At 45.6% G+C, this 16105-nt stretch overlaps 9 protein-coding genes across 9 annotated transcripts; 5 read left to right on the forward strand and 4 right to left on the reverse strand.

Annotated features, from left to right (window-relative positions):
- Positions 1 to 248: 248 nt before the first annotated feature.
- Positions 249 to 2261, forward strand: KUCA_T00003076001 (uncharacterized protein; the record flags this gene model as incomplete). The annotated part of the gene is made up of 1 exon (XM_022603384.1): positions 249 to 2261. One exon carries the CDS (start codon positions 249 to 251, stop codon positions 2259 to 2261), a length of 2013 nt encoding a protein of 670 aa, XP_022459095.1.
- A 677-nt stretch (positions 2262 to 2938) lies between these two features.
- On the forward strand, positions 2939 to 5593 carry KUCA_T00003077001 (uncharacterized protein; the record flags this gene model as incomplete). Its single annotated transcript, XM_022603386.1, has 1 exon — positions 2939 to 5593. The coding sequence occupies one exon, from the start codon at positions 2939 to 2941 to the stop codon at positions 5591 to 5593; it is 2655 nt and encodes an 884-aa protein (XP_022459096.1).
- A 320-nt stretch (positions 5594 to 5913) lies between these two features.
- On the forward strand, positions 5914 to 6468 carry KUCA_T00003078001 (uncharacterized protein; the record flags this gene model as incomplete). The annotated part of the gene is made up of 1 exon (XM_022603387.1): positions 5914 to 6468. One exon carries the CDS (start codon positions 5914 to 5916, stop codon positions 6466 to 6468), a length of 555 nt encoding a protein of 184 aa, XP_022459097.1.
- A 156-nt stretch (positions 6469 to 6624) lies between these two features.
- KUCA_T00003079001 (uncharacterized protein) lies at positions 6625 to 7014 on the reverse strand (the record flags this gene model as incomplete). The annotated part of the gene is made up of 1 exon (XM_022603388.1): positions 6625 to 7014. One exon carries the CDS (start codon positions 7012 to 7014, stop codon positions 6625 to 6627), a length of 390 nt encoding a protein of 129 aa, XP_022459098.1.
- A 312-nt stretch (positions 7015 to 7326) lies between these two features.
- On the reverse strand, positions 7327 to 9211 carry KUCA_T00003080001 (uncharacterized protein; the record flags this gene model as incomplete). Its single annotated transcript, XM_022603389.1, has 2 exons — positions 7327 to 9003; positions 9062 to 9211. The coding sequence occupies 2 exons, from the start codon at positions 9209 to 9211 to the stop codon at positions 7327 to 7329; spliced, it is 1827 nt and encodes a 608-aa protein (XP_022459099.1).
- Positions 9212 to 9323: 112 nt separating this feature from the next.
- On the reverse strand, positions 9324 to 10463 carry KUCA_T00003081001 (uncharacterized protein; the record flags this gene model as incomplete). Its single annotated transcript, XM_022603390.1, has 1 exon — positions 9324 to 10463. One exon carries the CDS (start codon positions 10461 to 10463, stop codon positions 9324 to 9326), a length of 1140 nt encoding a protein of 379 aa, XP_022459100.1.
- Positions 10464 to 10699: 236 nt separating this feature from the next.
- Positions 10700 to 12214, forward strand: KUCA_T00003082001 (uncharacterized protein; the record flags this gene model as incomplete). The annotated part of the gene is made up of 1 exon (XM_022603391.1): positions 10700 to 12214. The coding sequence occupies one exon, from the start codon at positions 10700 to 10702 to the stop codon at positions 12212 to 12214; it is 1515 nt and encodes a 504-aa protein (XP_022459101.1).
- A 439-nt stretch (positions 12215 to 12653) lies between these two features.
- KUCA_T00003083001 (uncharacterized protein) lies at positions 12654 to 14204 on the forward strand (the record flags this gene model as incomplete). The annotated part of the gene is made up of 1 exon (XM_022603392.1): positions 12654 to 14204. The coding sequence occupies one exon, from the start codon at positions 12654 to 12656 to the stop codon at positions 14202 to 14204; it is 1551 nt and encodes a 516-aa protein (XP_022459102.1).
- Positions 14205 to 14391: 187 nt separating this feature from the next.
- KUCA_T00003084001 (uncharacterized protein) lies at positions 14392 to 15879 on the reverse strand (the record flags this gene model as incomplete). Its single annotated transcript, XM_022603393.1, has 1 exon — positions 14392 to 15879. The coding sequence occupies one exon, from the start codon at positions 15877 to 15879 to the stop codon at positions 14392 to 14394; it is 1488 nt and encodes a 495-aa protein (XP_022459103.1).
- Positions 15880 to 16105: the final 226 nt, after the last annotated feature.

Genomic DNA, 16105 nt, shown 5'->3' on the forward strand with positions numbered 1-16105 from the left:
GATCTCGGCCAACGTTGCCTTGTTGAAAAACTCCCGGGCGGGAGGAGTTCACGGCCGGGTAATGGAAAACAGTAGTGCAAAAACCACAATACTTGTGTTCCCTGTGCCGACGGGATATATCCCGCTTTTCGGTCTTCTACTGCAGCGCACGACTTTACCAAACTGCTTTTTAACGGTCCCCCTTAGGAATTTCATGTTGACGTTGATGTCTGTTCTGTACTCGGTTTTTCCACATACCGGCACAAAAAATGGGTTTGTTTTCGAGGAAACCATCCAGGAGAGATGCCCCCGTATATTACTATGTCCAACCGCAGGTGGCACAGCCAGCTCAGCAGCGCGCAGCTTCCATGAACTCGTTATCTGGACAAGCGGCCGCGGCGGCTCTTAGAAAGTACCAGACTGGACCCTCTGCTCCCCAACAGCAACCATTGAGATCTAATTCACTGAGTTCAAGATCGTTCCGAAGCCCGCAACAAAGGAATTCTTATATGAACACTGGAAGGTCCAACTCGTTGACGTCCTCGTCCTCGTATTATACACCCCAGCAACAGCAGCAACTACAACAACAACAACAACAAGTGAGGCGCCAACCGTCAAGGTCCAATTCTTTGAATTCACAGACTTCACGGACAAATTCGATCACCTCGACGACGACAAGACCAGGACCAGATGGGAACTCCATAATACGGACGGTCAGAGAACAGAGTCTGGACGGAAGAACGAAGACTATAACCAAGCAGACCATTCAGAAACTAGGCTCTTTCGAAATTGTTAAAACTACAACTATCCAATCAAACAGACTGCCGGTTCATTCTGCACCTAATGCGAATGAATTGGAAAGTATTGTTGAGGAGTTTGACGATGACTTCTACCAGGCAGAAGACGAACTGCCGGAGGTTGCTCCCGCCATTCCCAAGAATCAGAGAACGGGCCGCGAGATATTTGCAGATCCTGCTGAGCATTCTTATCGTGATTTGACCAAACCAGCTCCCTCTCCTGTTCGTTCTATACTGAAGAAGTCCAATACTTCATCTCCTGTGGTTCAACAATCGCCCATGCTACGCACCCAGAGCGCCAAGAAGACCAGAATTTCTGACCAAGACAGCGATTCTGGAGATTCTGTGTACTCTGATGCATTTGATCTACTTCCTACGAATCAGAAAGTGACGGAGGACGTTCACTCCAATGGCAGCTTCAGAAATTCGGTAGAATCGGCCAGGAAAAGCGTAAAGATCAATGCTGCCCCTCCCTCAAAACGGAAGTCCACAGCTGACGAGACTGAGGAAATGTACCAGAAGGCGTATGCAATTGCTCTGAAGAAGGTATACGGAGAAGGAGGGAAGCCCCAGCCACAAGCACAACCCCAGACAGCTCCAGCTGTCCCAGGCCGGACCATGTCCATGACCTCCATGGGCAGTCAGGTGAGCAGCCATCCACACTACCAGCCTTCCAATCACGCTTTCAAGACGCATTCGCTCAGAACTGATATTCCTGAGAAAACGAGAAAGGACAGCAAGAAGAAGAAAACCCGCGAACGTGAGATGAAGGACGAAGTCAAGCTCTTGAAGAAGCAGAGAGAGTCGGATGCTACAGCGCTAATAAGTGGTCAACCAATTGAGCCGCACAGACTATCGGAGCAGAATGTTCGACCCATTGAACAGCCTGTGGTGGAGGCTGTTCCTGCTTCAGTGTCTGCTCCCAAGAAGAAGTCCTCGTTTTTCAGCTTCAAGAAAGATAAGAAACCTAAAAAAGAAGAAAAAAAGGATAAGAAAAAGGAAAAGAAAGCTGAGAAACCAAGCTACACGGAAGTCGAGCCAGTTTACGCAGAGCCTCCAGCAGAAAGCCGGAGGCAGAGTATTACAGTTGCGCTTCCAAATCATGCTGAACCAATAGGGAACGCAGATGTGAACCCCAATCTGATTAACGAAATCATCCCTGAACCAAGCACCGATGTCTCACCGGGATTACAGTTGTCACAAGATGTTTCGCAAACGGACTCTCAGTTCGAGTCGCTATCTCAACCGCTCTCTCAATCGCTTGAACCACGTTATGAACCACGTTATGAACCACGCTACGAGCAGAGAACACCTTCAACTGCTAATACCACTCCACCAATGCAGGAGGTGGACAACTTGCCGTATGAGACACAGCAACAGCAGTACTCGCAGTCCCAGGAAACTCCACAAGGAGATCAGAAGAATGCGCCGCAATCACCAAAGAAGGTTGGACGCAAAATCTTGAGACTGTTCAACTTGGACTGAAGCAAAAAGGAAAACGAATCAATTCGAAGTAAGGATCATAGTGTACAGTATAATTATTTCATTTAAACAAATATCATGACGATAACGCAGTATAATTCATTCTAATCATATCCTTGGAGAGAAGAGAAGCAGAAGAAAATTTTGCGAGGCGCCACGAGCACCTAAAAGCACTCACACTAGCCACAGAGGGGCAGCAACTGCGCCACAAACATCACGTGCCGTTTTCTCCGAAGAGGGGTAGTGTCTCAGACCACATTGACGGAGTTGTGTTTTGCGGCATATCGAAAGTCCGATAAATTTGAGGAACCGCCCTCCGAAGGATTCACGGTTATTTGAAAGTTTTCGGTCGCCAAGCAATTCTCCTTCATTTCCACCAGGTAGCTCTTAGACCAATATCCTCACGTTTCATAAGCACATGTCCAATCTTGAGCTCCTTGGACATAATACCCCAAAAGTCTGTTCCCATCGCCGTAGTCTAGCTTTACCCCACCTGCTCTGTGGGGGAGGGGAACGTTTCTCTTCCCCTCTTCTCTCCATGCTAACTAAGATTTTTCACGAGGCTGATACCGAGCCAATACACGCGGTAAACTTGGCCTTTTGCCAAATGTATCCCGCCTGTCAAATATCTTTTCCCTTATTTATTTGCTAATCCAAATTCGTCGTTTAAGACCTCTGCGATGTCTAAACGGTATATCTGCTCATTTTGCGCGAGATCGTTTTCCAGGTCCGAGCATAAGCTCAGGCATGAGAGGTCCCATACCAAGGAGAAGCCCTTTAACTGCACCCTGTGTCACCACTCGTTTGTGAGACGAGACTTGCTACAACGCCACTGCAGGACGGTCCATGGACTCCTGGTGAAGTCAAATATTGAATCCGCAATCTCTACAACCCCACTTTCTAGCGAACAGCGTGCACAGGCACGAACACCGGATTTTAGGGTAGGTCGTCAGTTCCAGCCTTCACAACAACAACAACAGCCTTCGCAACAGCAACAACAACAACAACCGGAACAAACTTCGGTGTCGCCGACTTCAGACTTCGCGGATCCGGAGGACGAGCCGGTTATTTCATCGAATCCAAATGTTCTTACCGAAAAGACCATCGTTACTTTGCTTACACTGTCCAAGAAGTTCAGCCATATCACCAGAGACCTTTCGTTGGATTCCAGTCTTTCCAACTATCTACTTGTTTATGGCACCAAATGTCTCAACAAACTGCCTATACTGGATCCCGCGAAGTTGACTAACTTGGCCAGTTCAAACGAGTTGTTCTACCTGGTAGTATGCATAGGTGCCTGTGAGTGCGGAGACTTTGAAGATGCCACCAAACTGTTTAACATCGCATGGAATATCATCATTGGAAAGATATCCTCCTATGAGATCAACTACAACTCTGCCAACTTCAACCAGTTTATTGAGAACTTGATAGTGCTGTGTTCGATCTCCATATCATACTTTTCACAGTTCTCTGCAGAGCAGAACAAACTGGCTATCCAGATCGACGTTTTGTTTGAATATCTCAACAACATCATTTCCACTCAGATCGCCAACTCCAAGCAGTCCTCGCATCCATTCGTGAAAAACTATCTGTGGCATGCTTATATTTTGCTTTCTCAGTACTCTTTTGTGTACAACAAGTCACCGTCCTCGCTGCACCTGTATCTGCTGGACAAGAATGTGCCCAAAGAGGACTCCAGATCTCAACTTCCGCTCAAGGTTTTGCTGAAAAATCTGACTATGACTTCCAATGTCACGGCAGATAATCAGAGCTTGAAGCATTCCATGGGGTTTACCGAACAATTGATTATCTGTGGACTCATGAACGAGCTGCAGCTAATCAAGTTCAATGATGCCCAGGCTGCGGTGGTGAATTCAAGACTTCAGCTTCGTAGTGGAGTTTATGATGACGATAGGAATCTGCTGCATAATGCCATCATATTGGCTAACAAGTCTTTTAATTATGGTCACAGCAACTATCTTGAACGTTGCAAGAATACTAACTCTGATTTCAACATTGGTGTGATAAGGGACGAGAGAGATGGCACAAGCGACTCTGCAGCTACCTCAAAAGGTGCTCTGGCCCTTGTCAACAGGTTTGTGAATGACCAAGATCAAATAGGGTTCCTTAACCTTTTGATAATCACAAAACGGAGACTTCTTTTGAACTGTCCTTTAAAGTACACCGATTTGCTCGCAAGCTATGTGTTCTTGCCCAAAGACGAAACCAACTGGAGTATGCTTGCTCTGACCCTAAAAGAGTTTCTCTATAACGTGGAAACTACATATGGTGTTCCAAGCAGGCTTCAGGTTGAGTTTGACCTATCCAAATTCTTTCCATTGCAAGGTGTCTGGTTAACAACTGATGACATTTATACCAATTTATTCGAGTATATTGGTGCTGGCTTTTCCAACTTTCTGGTGATCAACAATAATCTTGGAATCACCTCCTTGCCTCTAATATTTCTGGGCATTATCTTCGTCAACAAGTCGCTCAACAAGCAGATAATATATCTCAAATTACCCGAGAACAAGAGGTTGTTCTTGGAGTTTGTTGTGTCGAACTTCTTGGTGTTGTTTCGCATTCTTCTGTATCACAGGTCGCACAGTCGCTATTTGAATGGCGACAAACACTCTAATGTCAATGACGACGTTTATGAAGATGGCGAGTTCCACGAGGAGGACTGTTCGATGCTTTCTGCTATTCTGTATGCTATCAAAGATCTAGGTGCGAACGTGGATCATGGTTTGGAAAATGCTCGCGGTAGATCTAGAAGTATCACAATTGGGGAATTCATTAACAACAAATCGAAGGAACCAAAGGTTGAAAGTGTGAGAGAGATCTTAAGCGATGATTTGCAATTCTTCTTCTACTTCAAGAACCTCGAAAAGTGTCTTTTTGTCTGGTTGAGTGTTCTGGATGTTGAGCCCCAAAAACTGGAAAGATTCAGTGTTGCTTTGAAATCATGTCTCGGGAATTTGGTTTACTCCAAGCTGGAGTTGATCCAGAAAGACTCCTCACCAGTTCTATCGCACTCTGTTCTTGATTATCAGCCGCTAGTCTCCCATCAGCCTCAGCCTATGAGATCGCCCAATTCTTCGCACAGTGGTTCATCCTCGTTTGGATTCAAGAATCTCGACGAGGTCAAGGCCTACAACCCACCGCAGTATAATGCACCACAGGTCCAAGTCCCACAACAGGCCCAACAATTCACGCGTGGCGAGTCACCCAAAGGTTCTGTTTCTGATAACTTTATCCACAACCTTGACCAAAACTCCAAGCCAATAATTGTACTTCCTCCCTTGCAATTTTCCAAAAGGGAATCTCTTATCTAATGCATGACTCTGATCATGCGGGGTCAGTTTTTTGCCCCTATCTCTTCACTCATGGTGATGAACGCTTCGCTTCCTGTTTTTTGGTAACTAGCTGTTCTGTTTGATTTTCATAATTTAATTTCAATCTCGGCTGTATTCATGTAGCGCTATATGGCTGGTCTGTGCAGCTTTGAGCCGCACCACATGCATTGGTGTGGCCCCAAACTGGTTCCCGCACTCAAACCCACCACATCGTCCTTAGTCCCGATATGGCGCCAATAGGAAGAGAACTATGACAACACTCTTTTCCTGATACACTATTGCGCTACATACTTTCACAAATGGCGAGAAGAGACTATTCTGCTTCCGAGTCGGAGTCGCAACCAAAACAGGCACAATCAAACAGTCGCTCGTCCACCAAAGCCAGGAACTTGGCATTACAGCAGGCCCAGAAGGAGATTTTATCAAAGCACATCAACTCCAACGGACCACAGGACAAACCACTGGTTGACCCGCTGGATTTTGAGAGCTTGCCCAATGAGAGTCTCAGAAAATACAGAGAGTTGTTCTTGCTGCCTAATCCTGAAGAGTACCCGAATGTTCCACGGGAAGATATCATACCCACGAGTTTCAGCAGGCATGGGGAATTGTTGAGGTCAAAGTTAGCCCAAAGCACTCTATCAGCTAAAAGAGGCAACCGGATCTCCAAGAATGACCTTGCGAATGTTGTGAAAAGTCATTATTTGAATACTCCCGTTAAAGAGAGCGATATCATCACCAACTTTATTTACAAGGTGATAAATCAAGGTGAGTATTATACCTTTCAATTTACGCTACAGCACTTGCAGCTGCTAACCCTTTTAGAGAAAAAATTCAAGCTGGACTTCAACCAATGAAAACAAATCTTTTATTTGGGATGTCATATTTGTTATTTGCTAGTGTTTAGTTGCTAGTCTGCTTAGTTTAATGGCTATTAGCTATCTATGTTTTTAATTACACGCTCGCCTTCATGATGATTCCTCCGCCGTTCCTCAGATATCTCTAACACCGTTCTAATTTTTATGCTTGCGAAGATACGCCTCTCTCGATTGCAGGATCATGAACTCCTTTTCATCCTGAAAGTTAAAGGACGTTTTGGTCTTGTTCTTTTCGGCCAGCATTAACTCGTCGACGGTCACCTCGACACTGCCTGATTTCTGCAGACTCGCTCTGATTTCTGATTCTGGAATCTTTGGCAATATCGACTGGACGATCTCAACCATATCATTTGTCACTTCTCGTTTTATTGGCTTTACCGTCCTTTTTGCCACAGGAGTCGACGTCGTGGGCGTTGGTGTTGCCGGTTGGACGGACTGGCTAGCGTCTCCGGTGGATATAAACCAACGCAAAAAGATGAAGGCTATCACCAAGCTGACAACAAAGGTTGTAGTCGAATTATCCATGCCTGGTAAAGTTCGTTATCCTTGATGTACAAGTGTGTTGCTTTTGGTTGAGAAGTTATTCGTGAATTCAGGGTGATCTGGCGTGGAAAGAATCCGATTAGATAAGCCTTAGTTAGGACTCAACCTTACCAAATGGAAGAACCTAGTGAAACCCCAATTAATAATTCGACGTTGAAAAAATAGGCCAAGAAATGGAAGATATTCTACAGTAATTTAGTTATATTCGAGTGAATCGGCAGAAATTGCCTGAAATGTTTTGAAATTCAGTTCCTGCTAAATCTAACTAGAAGCATCAATTCCGCTAACAAATCCTCATTCCTTCTTCTCCACCAACGTAGGAGCAACCCTCCTCTTTTTCTTCTTCTCTTTCTCTTTCTCCTTGTCCTCTTCTAGCATATTCTGTGTCCTTGCCTCCGCACTTATGGGCGGTGTTTCATCGAAAGACGAGGGCTCAGTAATGTCGATCACCTCAATACTAGAGCTCTTCTCCGGCTGTAATTGGAGCAGTTCCATCACTGTGGTGGGATTTGGAGCTATAGGCGGTGACATAACAGGCGACTGAAGCTGCTGGAGAGGCTGTGTCCGTTTCATCAAATTGGTCAGATTGTCTTCGTGGGGTTCCCCCAAAAGCGAATCGGCAATGATCACGTAGGAGCAGAACCCATCAGCCGATGAAACTACCAACGTTTTTCCATCATTGGAAAAGCAAATGTCTGTGATCACGGCATAGTGAATATTCGAAACGTATCCAAGCGGTTTGACACGTTGGGTGTCATAAATTACCACGGAGTTCTGCGTAGCAACCGCAAAGATCATTCTGTACGGCAGGTTTATCACCTCCGAAGCCTCGTCTTGTATGAGTTTGTATATCACATTAGAGAATCTGATTGCGATAGCAGGCTTTTTTAGCCCAACCAGATGGGCAACAGGCGACCGATTCAGACCTGCTCTGGTGTGGATGTAGACAGTGTTCATAGTGGTGACTGAAGTAGAGGGCGGAACATGAGTGGCAGCTCCACCTACAGCTGCCCCAGAAGAACCAGCGCCAGAATAGTCAGGAGTGGGCGGAGCTTCTGTCTCTTCAACTGCCGTGGTAGTAGTCCTGAAAATACCAGAAGCTGTCAGCAACAGCGAACCGTCGGGCGAGAAGCTCAACCGCCTGAAAAACGACTGAAGTGTGTCATTATGATACAGGGAAGAAGACCTGTATGATCCAGAAGCACTGGATCCAGGTGGTGGATCCATTGGTCTCACAGCTGGGAGCGGTTGAATGCTCGGCGAAGGTGACATGGATCTCGCTGGCATTGTGGTGGTGGTGGTAGTATTGGAGCCAGTAGAAGAGGATGACAATCGTCTTTTGTGGGTGGAATGGGGTGGTTCCATCAAGTATGTGCCATGGTCCTTCGTCCTCAGATTCTCGAAAGTCAGAGGTGGGTTCGTAATACGGTGCGTAGGAATGTCCCCTTTCGTGATCTTGAAGTAGGTTGTGGGTGCAAGACTTAGTCCATCTGCTGAAGCATTCAGCTTGTAAATGTGAACAGATCTATCGGCCGATTGAGAGGCAATGTACTCGTTCCGTGGATCCCAGGTCACGCCCTGGACGTAATGGTTGTGTTCCGCAATCTGTTTGACTTGTTGTCCAGTTGCAACATTGTAAATCCGTATCACGTTATCCATCGATCCAACTGTGATATACTTCGAATCTGGAGACCACGACAGGTCGTACACCTCACTGGTGGAGTTTCTGTACGTGTGCTTGGTGAGCCAGCTTTCTTTGACTTCATCGTCATCTTCTGCCCCAAACACCTTTACAATGGTATCGGAAAGATGCCATATCATAACAGTGCCATCATCTGAAGCGGAAGCCAGTAATTCGCCCTTGGGATCAAATCTCACCACGTTGACTGCCTGGGTGTGCTTGGCCAGCGTGGAGAGGTACTCCATTGATTTGATGGATGTCCCGTCTTCCGAGTAGATGGGCCTCCATATCTGCGAACGTTAGTCAAAAAATGAATATCCAATGATAAAATCTGCTGCATTGACTCACCCTGATATTATTATCACCACCTCCCGTGGCCAGCCTGGGCGAGTGACCACCCTTCACAGCCCGCTGGAAATCAACCGAGTATACCGGCAAGTTATTATCATGCCAGTGAATCTCTAAACGAGCTGCCTTTAATGGTTCTTGGGAAGTCATTTGGAACTTTTGAGTTCAAAATAAATAAAAATTGAACACAATTCCAGTACAACCTAAGAATGTTGTAAGGATAAAGAAATGGAAAACTACAACTCAAAAAAGTCGCGTCTCATCAGATGCCTTTTTCAGATAATCTGATTTTCTCACTATCAATACCCTCGGTAACCTCCCCCGGAATTGGGATATTTTCGCGAGTTTGTGGTATTTTTCCCACGATTCTATATAATTTTCTGTGTTTAACAACGGTCTGAACCTCGAAATAATCATCCACTAGATTCCACGACTTTATCCGCGAGAGATTGGACTGCAGATCGGGGGTATCCTTCTTGTAGGCTATGCGTAGTCCCAAATCTCCGTAGAAACACTGGGTAAATTCTCTGTTGCTGATCATTTTCACCATTATCGTGTCATCGTTTGGGGAAATTCCGTATGACGCTGGTACCATGGTCACATGCTCGTTCAACCCTAGTTGCTCGAGAATAGCCTTGGGAACTGCTTTAAAGGGACTGGTTATCGGAATTGCCTTGCAGTCGAATATCCAGTCCGAAGAAAGGTTCAGAGTTTTTCTGAAGTACTCAATTAGTATTTTCTGTGATTCTGTCGACAGCTCATAGCTGATGGAGCCTCCAATCAAGTTTTTCAAAGTGGGTCCCTTCTTGCCGAAAGTGGCAGAGGTCTGGGCCAAAATCTGCGACACCACGTCCAGTTCAGAGTCTGGATGGAGATATATGGCCAGCTTCGGAGTCTCTATGTAATGAGTCTGAAATCCTAGTTCAACGCCTAGTTGGTGGAAGCTGGAGATGAACATCTCAGTTTCTTCTTCGTAAGGGCCATAGAACAATACCTCCTCCAAATATTGCAGATTCGTTTGTATCACCTTCTTGGTATATTCCCATTTTCTCTGCATTGAATTTCCCAAGCTGCTACTTGTTAGAACCAAATCGCACTTGATTTCCACCGAGTCCAGCATGGACTTGATAGGCCCAATACACTCCAGGTAGGGTTTATCAGAGATTACCACAGTCCTTGTTTCCTCGTCCATTTCATCCAATCGAATCAGTCGAACCAAGTCATTGTTGAGATAAAATTCCGGATCCTGTTCTGAAAAAATCCAGTTCAACAACACTGGACTGTTGCCCCATAAGCTCTCTATGTTTTTGGTACAGTCCTTGTACCATATATCGGGATTGAACGTGGGTTCTTTCAGCAGACATCCCTCGAGGTTATAGATGTGAAGCCTCCTTGTTATCATCTAAATTCCAGTCTTATGACTCTGCTTCTGTAATTAAGAATTCTGCGTCCAACCTGGGGTAGAATCTTTTTTTTTTTGACTTCCTGGAATCGCAGATGAGATGTCGCCAAAACCGGCCCGTGCCAAACCGGCTCAAGAGTCATCACCCGATTTCCAGCCGACTTTCTCCTGTATATATTCTCTTGATTTTTCACTTTTAACTTTCCATTCTACTTTGTTCCTTCTATTTTTCGAGCATGTCTTTCTTTCCGCGGACCATAGAAAAGGTTGCCATTATTGGCGGAGGCCCCTGCGGTGCGGGTGCTGCGAAGGCACTACTTGGCGAGGAAACCTTTAAGCAGATCAAGATTTATGAAAAGCGACCAGTGGCTGGTGGACTATGGAATTATTACGAAGAGCCTCCGAAGGTGGAATACCCTTCGCTAGATCCTTTTGCCATTGTCAAACCTCAGAAATTGGATGATCCTGAGAAAATCTACGGTAAAGAGGTGGTTTCCAGTGGAAGAGCAGGTACAGACTATTTCTGGCCCACTGCCGTTTACGAGCTGCTGGATACGAATGTCTGTTCCTCCATAATGGAGTATGCGAACTTTCCCTGGGAAAAGGGAATTCCACTATTTCCCAAGAGAGCAGATGTTTTGAACTATATTAGAAATTACACCAAAGAAGTGGAACATTTGATCACTTTTGGGGTAAACGTTTTCCAGGTGACTCAACTGCCCAATCAGAGCTGGGAAATTAAATCCCGACAAATTAACGAGGCAACCAACGGTGGGTTACTTTCAGATCCTCGCTACGAGACTACGGAAATTTTCGATGCGGTTATATTGGCAGTTGGCTCATACGATATGCCCCATGTTCCAGAGAAAAAGGGCTTGGCCCAGTGGTTAGAGAAGTACCCAGACTCAATATCACACTCGAAGTCATATAGACACCCCAGACAGTTCGAGAACTTACATGGACAAATCATCGTCGTGGGTAATTCTGCTTCTGCGTCTGACATCGCATTTCAGCTGGTGACGGTGCTAGACAGGAGTGTCTACAAATCGTGCCGGTCGGAGAACTTACTCCCTGCAGGTTCCGATGAGAGAATTAAGGAGATTAAAGACATAGACTTTTTCGATGCCGAGAACAAAACTGTCCATTTAATAGATGGTACTTCAGTGGATAATGTGGATCATGTCATCTTTGCCACTGGATTTCTGAGATCATTCCCCTTTTTGAATGGTTTAAACGCACACTCAAAGACGCCTCTCATCACTGACGGTGCTCGTGTTCATGGCATGTACCACCATTGTCTTTCGCGCAATTTCCCTGGACTGGGAATAATAGGACTTCCACGGTTTGTACTTCCAACACGACTTTCTGAAACTCAAGGAGTCTGGCTCTCGAGGGTGTTCAGTGGAAGACTGCAAGTGCCCTCTGTGGAGGTGATGAAGAAAGAGGAGGAAGATATTGTGACCAGGAAGGGCGATGGCCGCAACTTTCACGATATGAATTTCCCTGAGGATGTCCTGCACTATCGTATGTTAAACCGTGAGATATATTCTGCTGGACTTGACCATGGCTTCATGCCTGTACCCTGGAACGAAGAACAAACCAGACTGAGAGGCAGCATCAAACAGCTCAAAGAGGCCTACATTGCATATAGAAGACGCACGGGGAAACTTGCATCCACGATCGAGGAACTGGAGCGTGAGGAGGGATTCGTGATGCCCGAAGTTGATAAGGCACTTTTTGGCTTCGAATAGACTTTTTCTGGTTAAAATATATATTTGCTAAGTGCTAATGGTTACTTCAAGCTTAAAAATCCTTGGTGTAGATAGGGGTGCGCAGGGGGTGCGCAGGGGTCCCAAAGCGGCTCGACACATTTACATCACGTACGGGGAGGCCAAATATTTCAAGGGCCAGAGGTTATTCGGTTGTTTTGCGCGGTTATACCGTGCTGTCAGCTGTAGAATAGGTGATCCTAAAACACCTTATTACATTAACCTGATTGGACAAATCTGCAATGGTTAGTAATCCGACTCCTCGAATGGTCGCGTACCCCTGTGGTAATTTGACATGCGTATTTCGCCATCTCAGCCATACCGATCCGAGATTACTGGGGTCAACATGTGGAGCATATATATGTAATCAAAAGTTCATCTAACAAGCTCGTGAGTATTTTCGGGGCAGGCTGATCTTATAATGGGGTTTTTCTCGAGACCAATCGAAAGGGTAGCCATCATAGGCAGTGGGGCCCAAGGTGTGGCGGTAGCAAACGTCTTCAAGAAGGAAAACGCCTTCAAGCAGGTGAAAGTTTTTGAAAAAAGGCCAGCTGCTGGAGGCCTCTGGCACTACTACAAAGAGTCCCAGGACTACGAATTACCATCCCTTGATCCCTCTCGGCCACAGGAGCCATTGAGCCTTGATGATCCATCCAGTGCCTATGATGAGATCACCCTGGCCAGTGGGAACCAAGGAACCGATTACTTTTGGACTTCTGCATCCTACGATCTTCTGGAAACAAACGTTCCTACCCATTTCATGCAATATTCTGAGTTTCCCTGGAAGGGCGATAATCTGCCGTTATTTCCCCACAGATCAGAAGTGTTGAAGTATGTCCAGCGGTTTGCTGAGAATGTCGCTGATATAACCGAGTTTGGGGTGAATGTCTATTCTGTCAAGAAACTAGCAGATGGCCAATGGGAACTCAAGTCCAGAGCTGTTAATCCAATCACCAAGGGTGGGGTTGTTCCCAATGCCCAATTTGAGAAGACAGAATTGTTCGATGCTGTTATCGTTGTGGCAGGACCATACGATAACCCACACGTTCCTGAAAAAAAAGGTCTTAGAGAATGGCTCAAAAAGTACCCTGGAACGGTCACTCACTCGAAAAGTTTTCGTCGCGCAGAGGTTTTCAAAGACATTGGTGGGGAGCTGGTCATCATTGGAAATGGTACTTCTGGTATTGACATCTCCTTGCAGGCTGCTCAGGTTCTAGACAGGAAGGTTATAAAATCTGTCCGTTCTGAAAGCTATTTGCCTGTCTCTGATGACAACAACATCAGGGTTGTGGATGATGTAGTTGAATTCGATGCTGACAACAAGAGTCTGAAACTGGCAGACGGAACCGTATTGGAAAACGTTGCTCATGTCATCTTCGCAACGGGATATCTGAGGTCTTTCCCTTTTTTGAGCGAGTATAACAAGACGCTCCCTCAGCCTTTGATCACGGATGGCCAGAGGGTTCATGGGGTTTATCATCATACCCTATCGACATACAGTCCAGGACTAGCATTTGTCGGTTTGACTAGATTCATTTTGCCGAATAGAACCGCGGAAATTCAGGGCCTATGGCTTTCAAGGGTATTTTCCAACAAAGTTGAAATTCCCTCAATCGAAGAGCAAAAGGAAGAGGAACAGTATTTTGAGGCTCAAAACGGGGACGGCTTCAAATTCCACGATCTGCAGTTTCCGGAGGATTTGGTATTCTTTGAGTTATTAAGAAATGAAGCCTATTCTCAGGATAAATCGGTCAAATACCAATTACTTGCGTGGGATGATTATCAGCTCAAATTACGTGCGGCTTTGAGAGAAGTTAGAGTTGCATTTATCAAGCATAGACAGAGAACCAATACTGCTGCCACTTCAATCCAGCAACTTATTGACGAAGGAGACTTGGAAGTAGCTGAAGTCGAACAGGAAATTGTTGATCGTATTGCCAGTTCTTCAACTGCGTTTAGATTGGCTGTTTGACAACAGCGCGCAGGTTAAAGTGTTCAGCGAAGGTGCTATGATACCTCATTTATACAATTTACACCATTGTTCAAAAAAGATTTCTCATAAAAAGATCAATACAATTATCTACAAAGGATTCAAAGAACAACCATTAAAAAACTTAGCAACTAAAAAGCTTGAAGAACATGAAGTTTTCATTCTGTAGTTATACCACATCCTCTACCTTGGTGCGAGAAACAGACTTCGAGCCTTCAAAGTTCTGCTTGGTGCTCGAGGCAGCCTCGATAACCTCCATGTTCGAGTTAGAATAAACAGAGCCTCCATTTCTGGTGAATCTAGCAAACATCTCCTCAATATCGTATTCATCGGCCATCTCGGCCATCTCGTAGGCATCCATTCCCAACATCTCGGCCTCCTCAGAAGCACGGAGTTTCAAACCAGGAATATGGTCCACTATAAAACAAATGGCGTAAGTAGCAACGAACGACCAGATTGTGGTAGAAGTCCAGGCTGCAAACTGGTAACCCATTTGCTTCCAGTGGTGGAAGATCCATCCTCCTTCAATCTCCGTAACCCCATCAAGACCAGCTATGTACGGAGAAGCGAAAACACCCAAGCATATGGAACCCAGAATTCCACCTACCCCGTGCACAACAAATGAATGAGTGGTATCATCAATTGCCAACCACTCGTTCACAGGATAAAGCAAACGGCAGCAAATAGCCACAAATGCAGAAGTGATGGCAGCCCAGTACGGAGAGTAAAAGCCGCACGATGGAGTGATGTTTACCAGTCCAACAATAGCTCCCTCACAGGCAGCAATAATTGAGAATTTTTTAGTTATGATGTAATCAACCATAACAAAAAAGAAAGATGCAAAAGAGGCAGCAATTTGAGTGTTTGCCATGATGTAGCCAGTTCTCACGTTCACAGCCAGCAAAGTACCAGAGTTGAAGCACAACCATGTACCCCAAATGAGAGTAACTCCTGTGAAAACAGCGATTGGAGAGTAAGGCTTGTGGTCTTTACCATCTTCAGTTTTCCATTGTTTTCTCTTTCCAATGTACATGGAATAAGCCAGAGAAGAGACACCAGAAGCAATATGGACCGGTCCACCACCTGCAAAGTCCAAAGCACCCAGCTGGTACAGCCATCCATTAGAAGCCCAGGTGGCGTACGCAAAAGGACAATAGCACACAGTAGTCCAGATAAACCCAACCACCATAGATGGCAGTAATCTGGCACGTTCAGCGATAGCTCCGACGAAAATCTGGACGGTAGCCACTGGAAAGAAAACAGAGAAGGTAAAATAGACGATGGAGGGGATGGTTCCTCCCTCAAACAAAGGAGCGGCTCCTAAATTTTGCAGAGCACCCAGTTTGAAGTTTCCCAGGACATGTGAAGTAGAGGTGGTTGAACAAGCCAAAGTGTAGCCGATCAAGAACCACTGGATGGTGATAATGCAGGTGGTCATGTACGACTGGAAGCACATCTGCAGCACGTTCTTTCTTTTCAGGGCACCACCGTAAAAAAGACCGATAGCAGGTGTAATCATGAAGACTCCAACTGTACAAAACATGACATAGCCCATGTCTGAGTGATCCAATGTGGAGGTCTCGTCTTCCAAAGTAGAGAGGTCCCTGGCCTTACGCAGCAGCATGGCTGAGCCGAATCCACTGTTAGCGTAACCCATGATTAGTGAGTATTGCAATTATGTTTTTGAGAACTAAATTTGACTGAGGTGTTAGACGTCTATAATATCCTCGAAGCAAGCGGATATGGATATATTAAATATAAGTCTGGGCAAGGGTGAGTTCGCGGAGATCTGAGCTGGGCGATAAGACGCGCGCGGGCCTCGAATCGCACGCAGATAATGGGCCGCAATAGCGATAAAGCAGTGTAGTTCGCTGATTGGACCA

The sequence above is a fragment of the Kuraishia capsulata genome, genomic scaffold, assembly GCF_000576695.1.
Source record: "Kuraishia capsulata CBS 1993 genomic scaffold, Kuraishia_capsulata_scaffold_3, whole genome shotgun sequence".
Taxonomy (NCBI): Eukaryota; Fungi; Ascomycota; class Pichiomycetes; order Pichiales; family Pichiaceae; genus Kuraishia; species Kuraishia capsulata.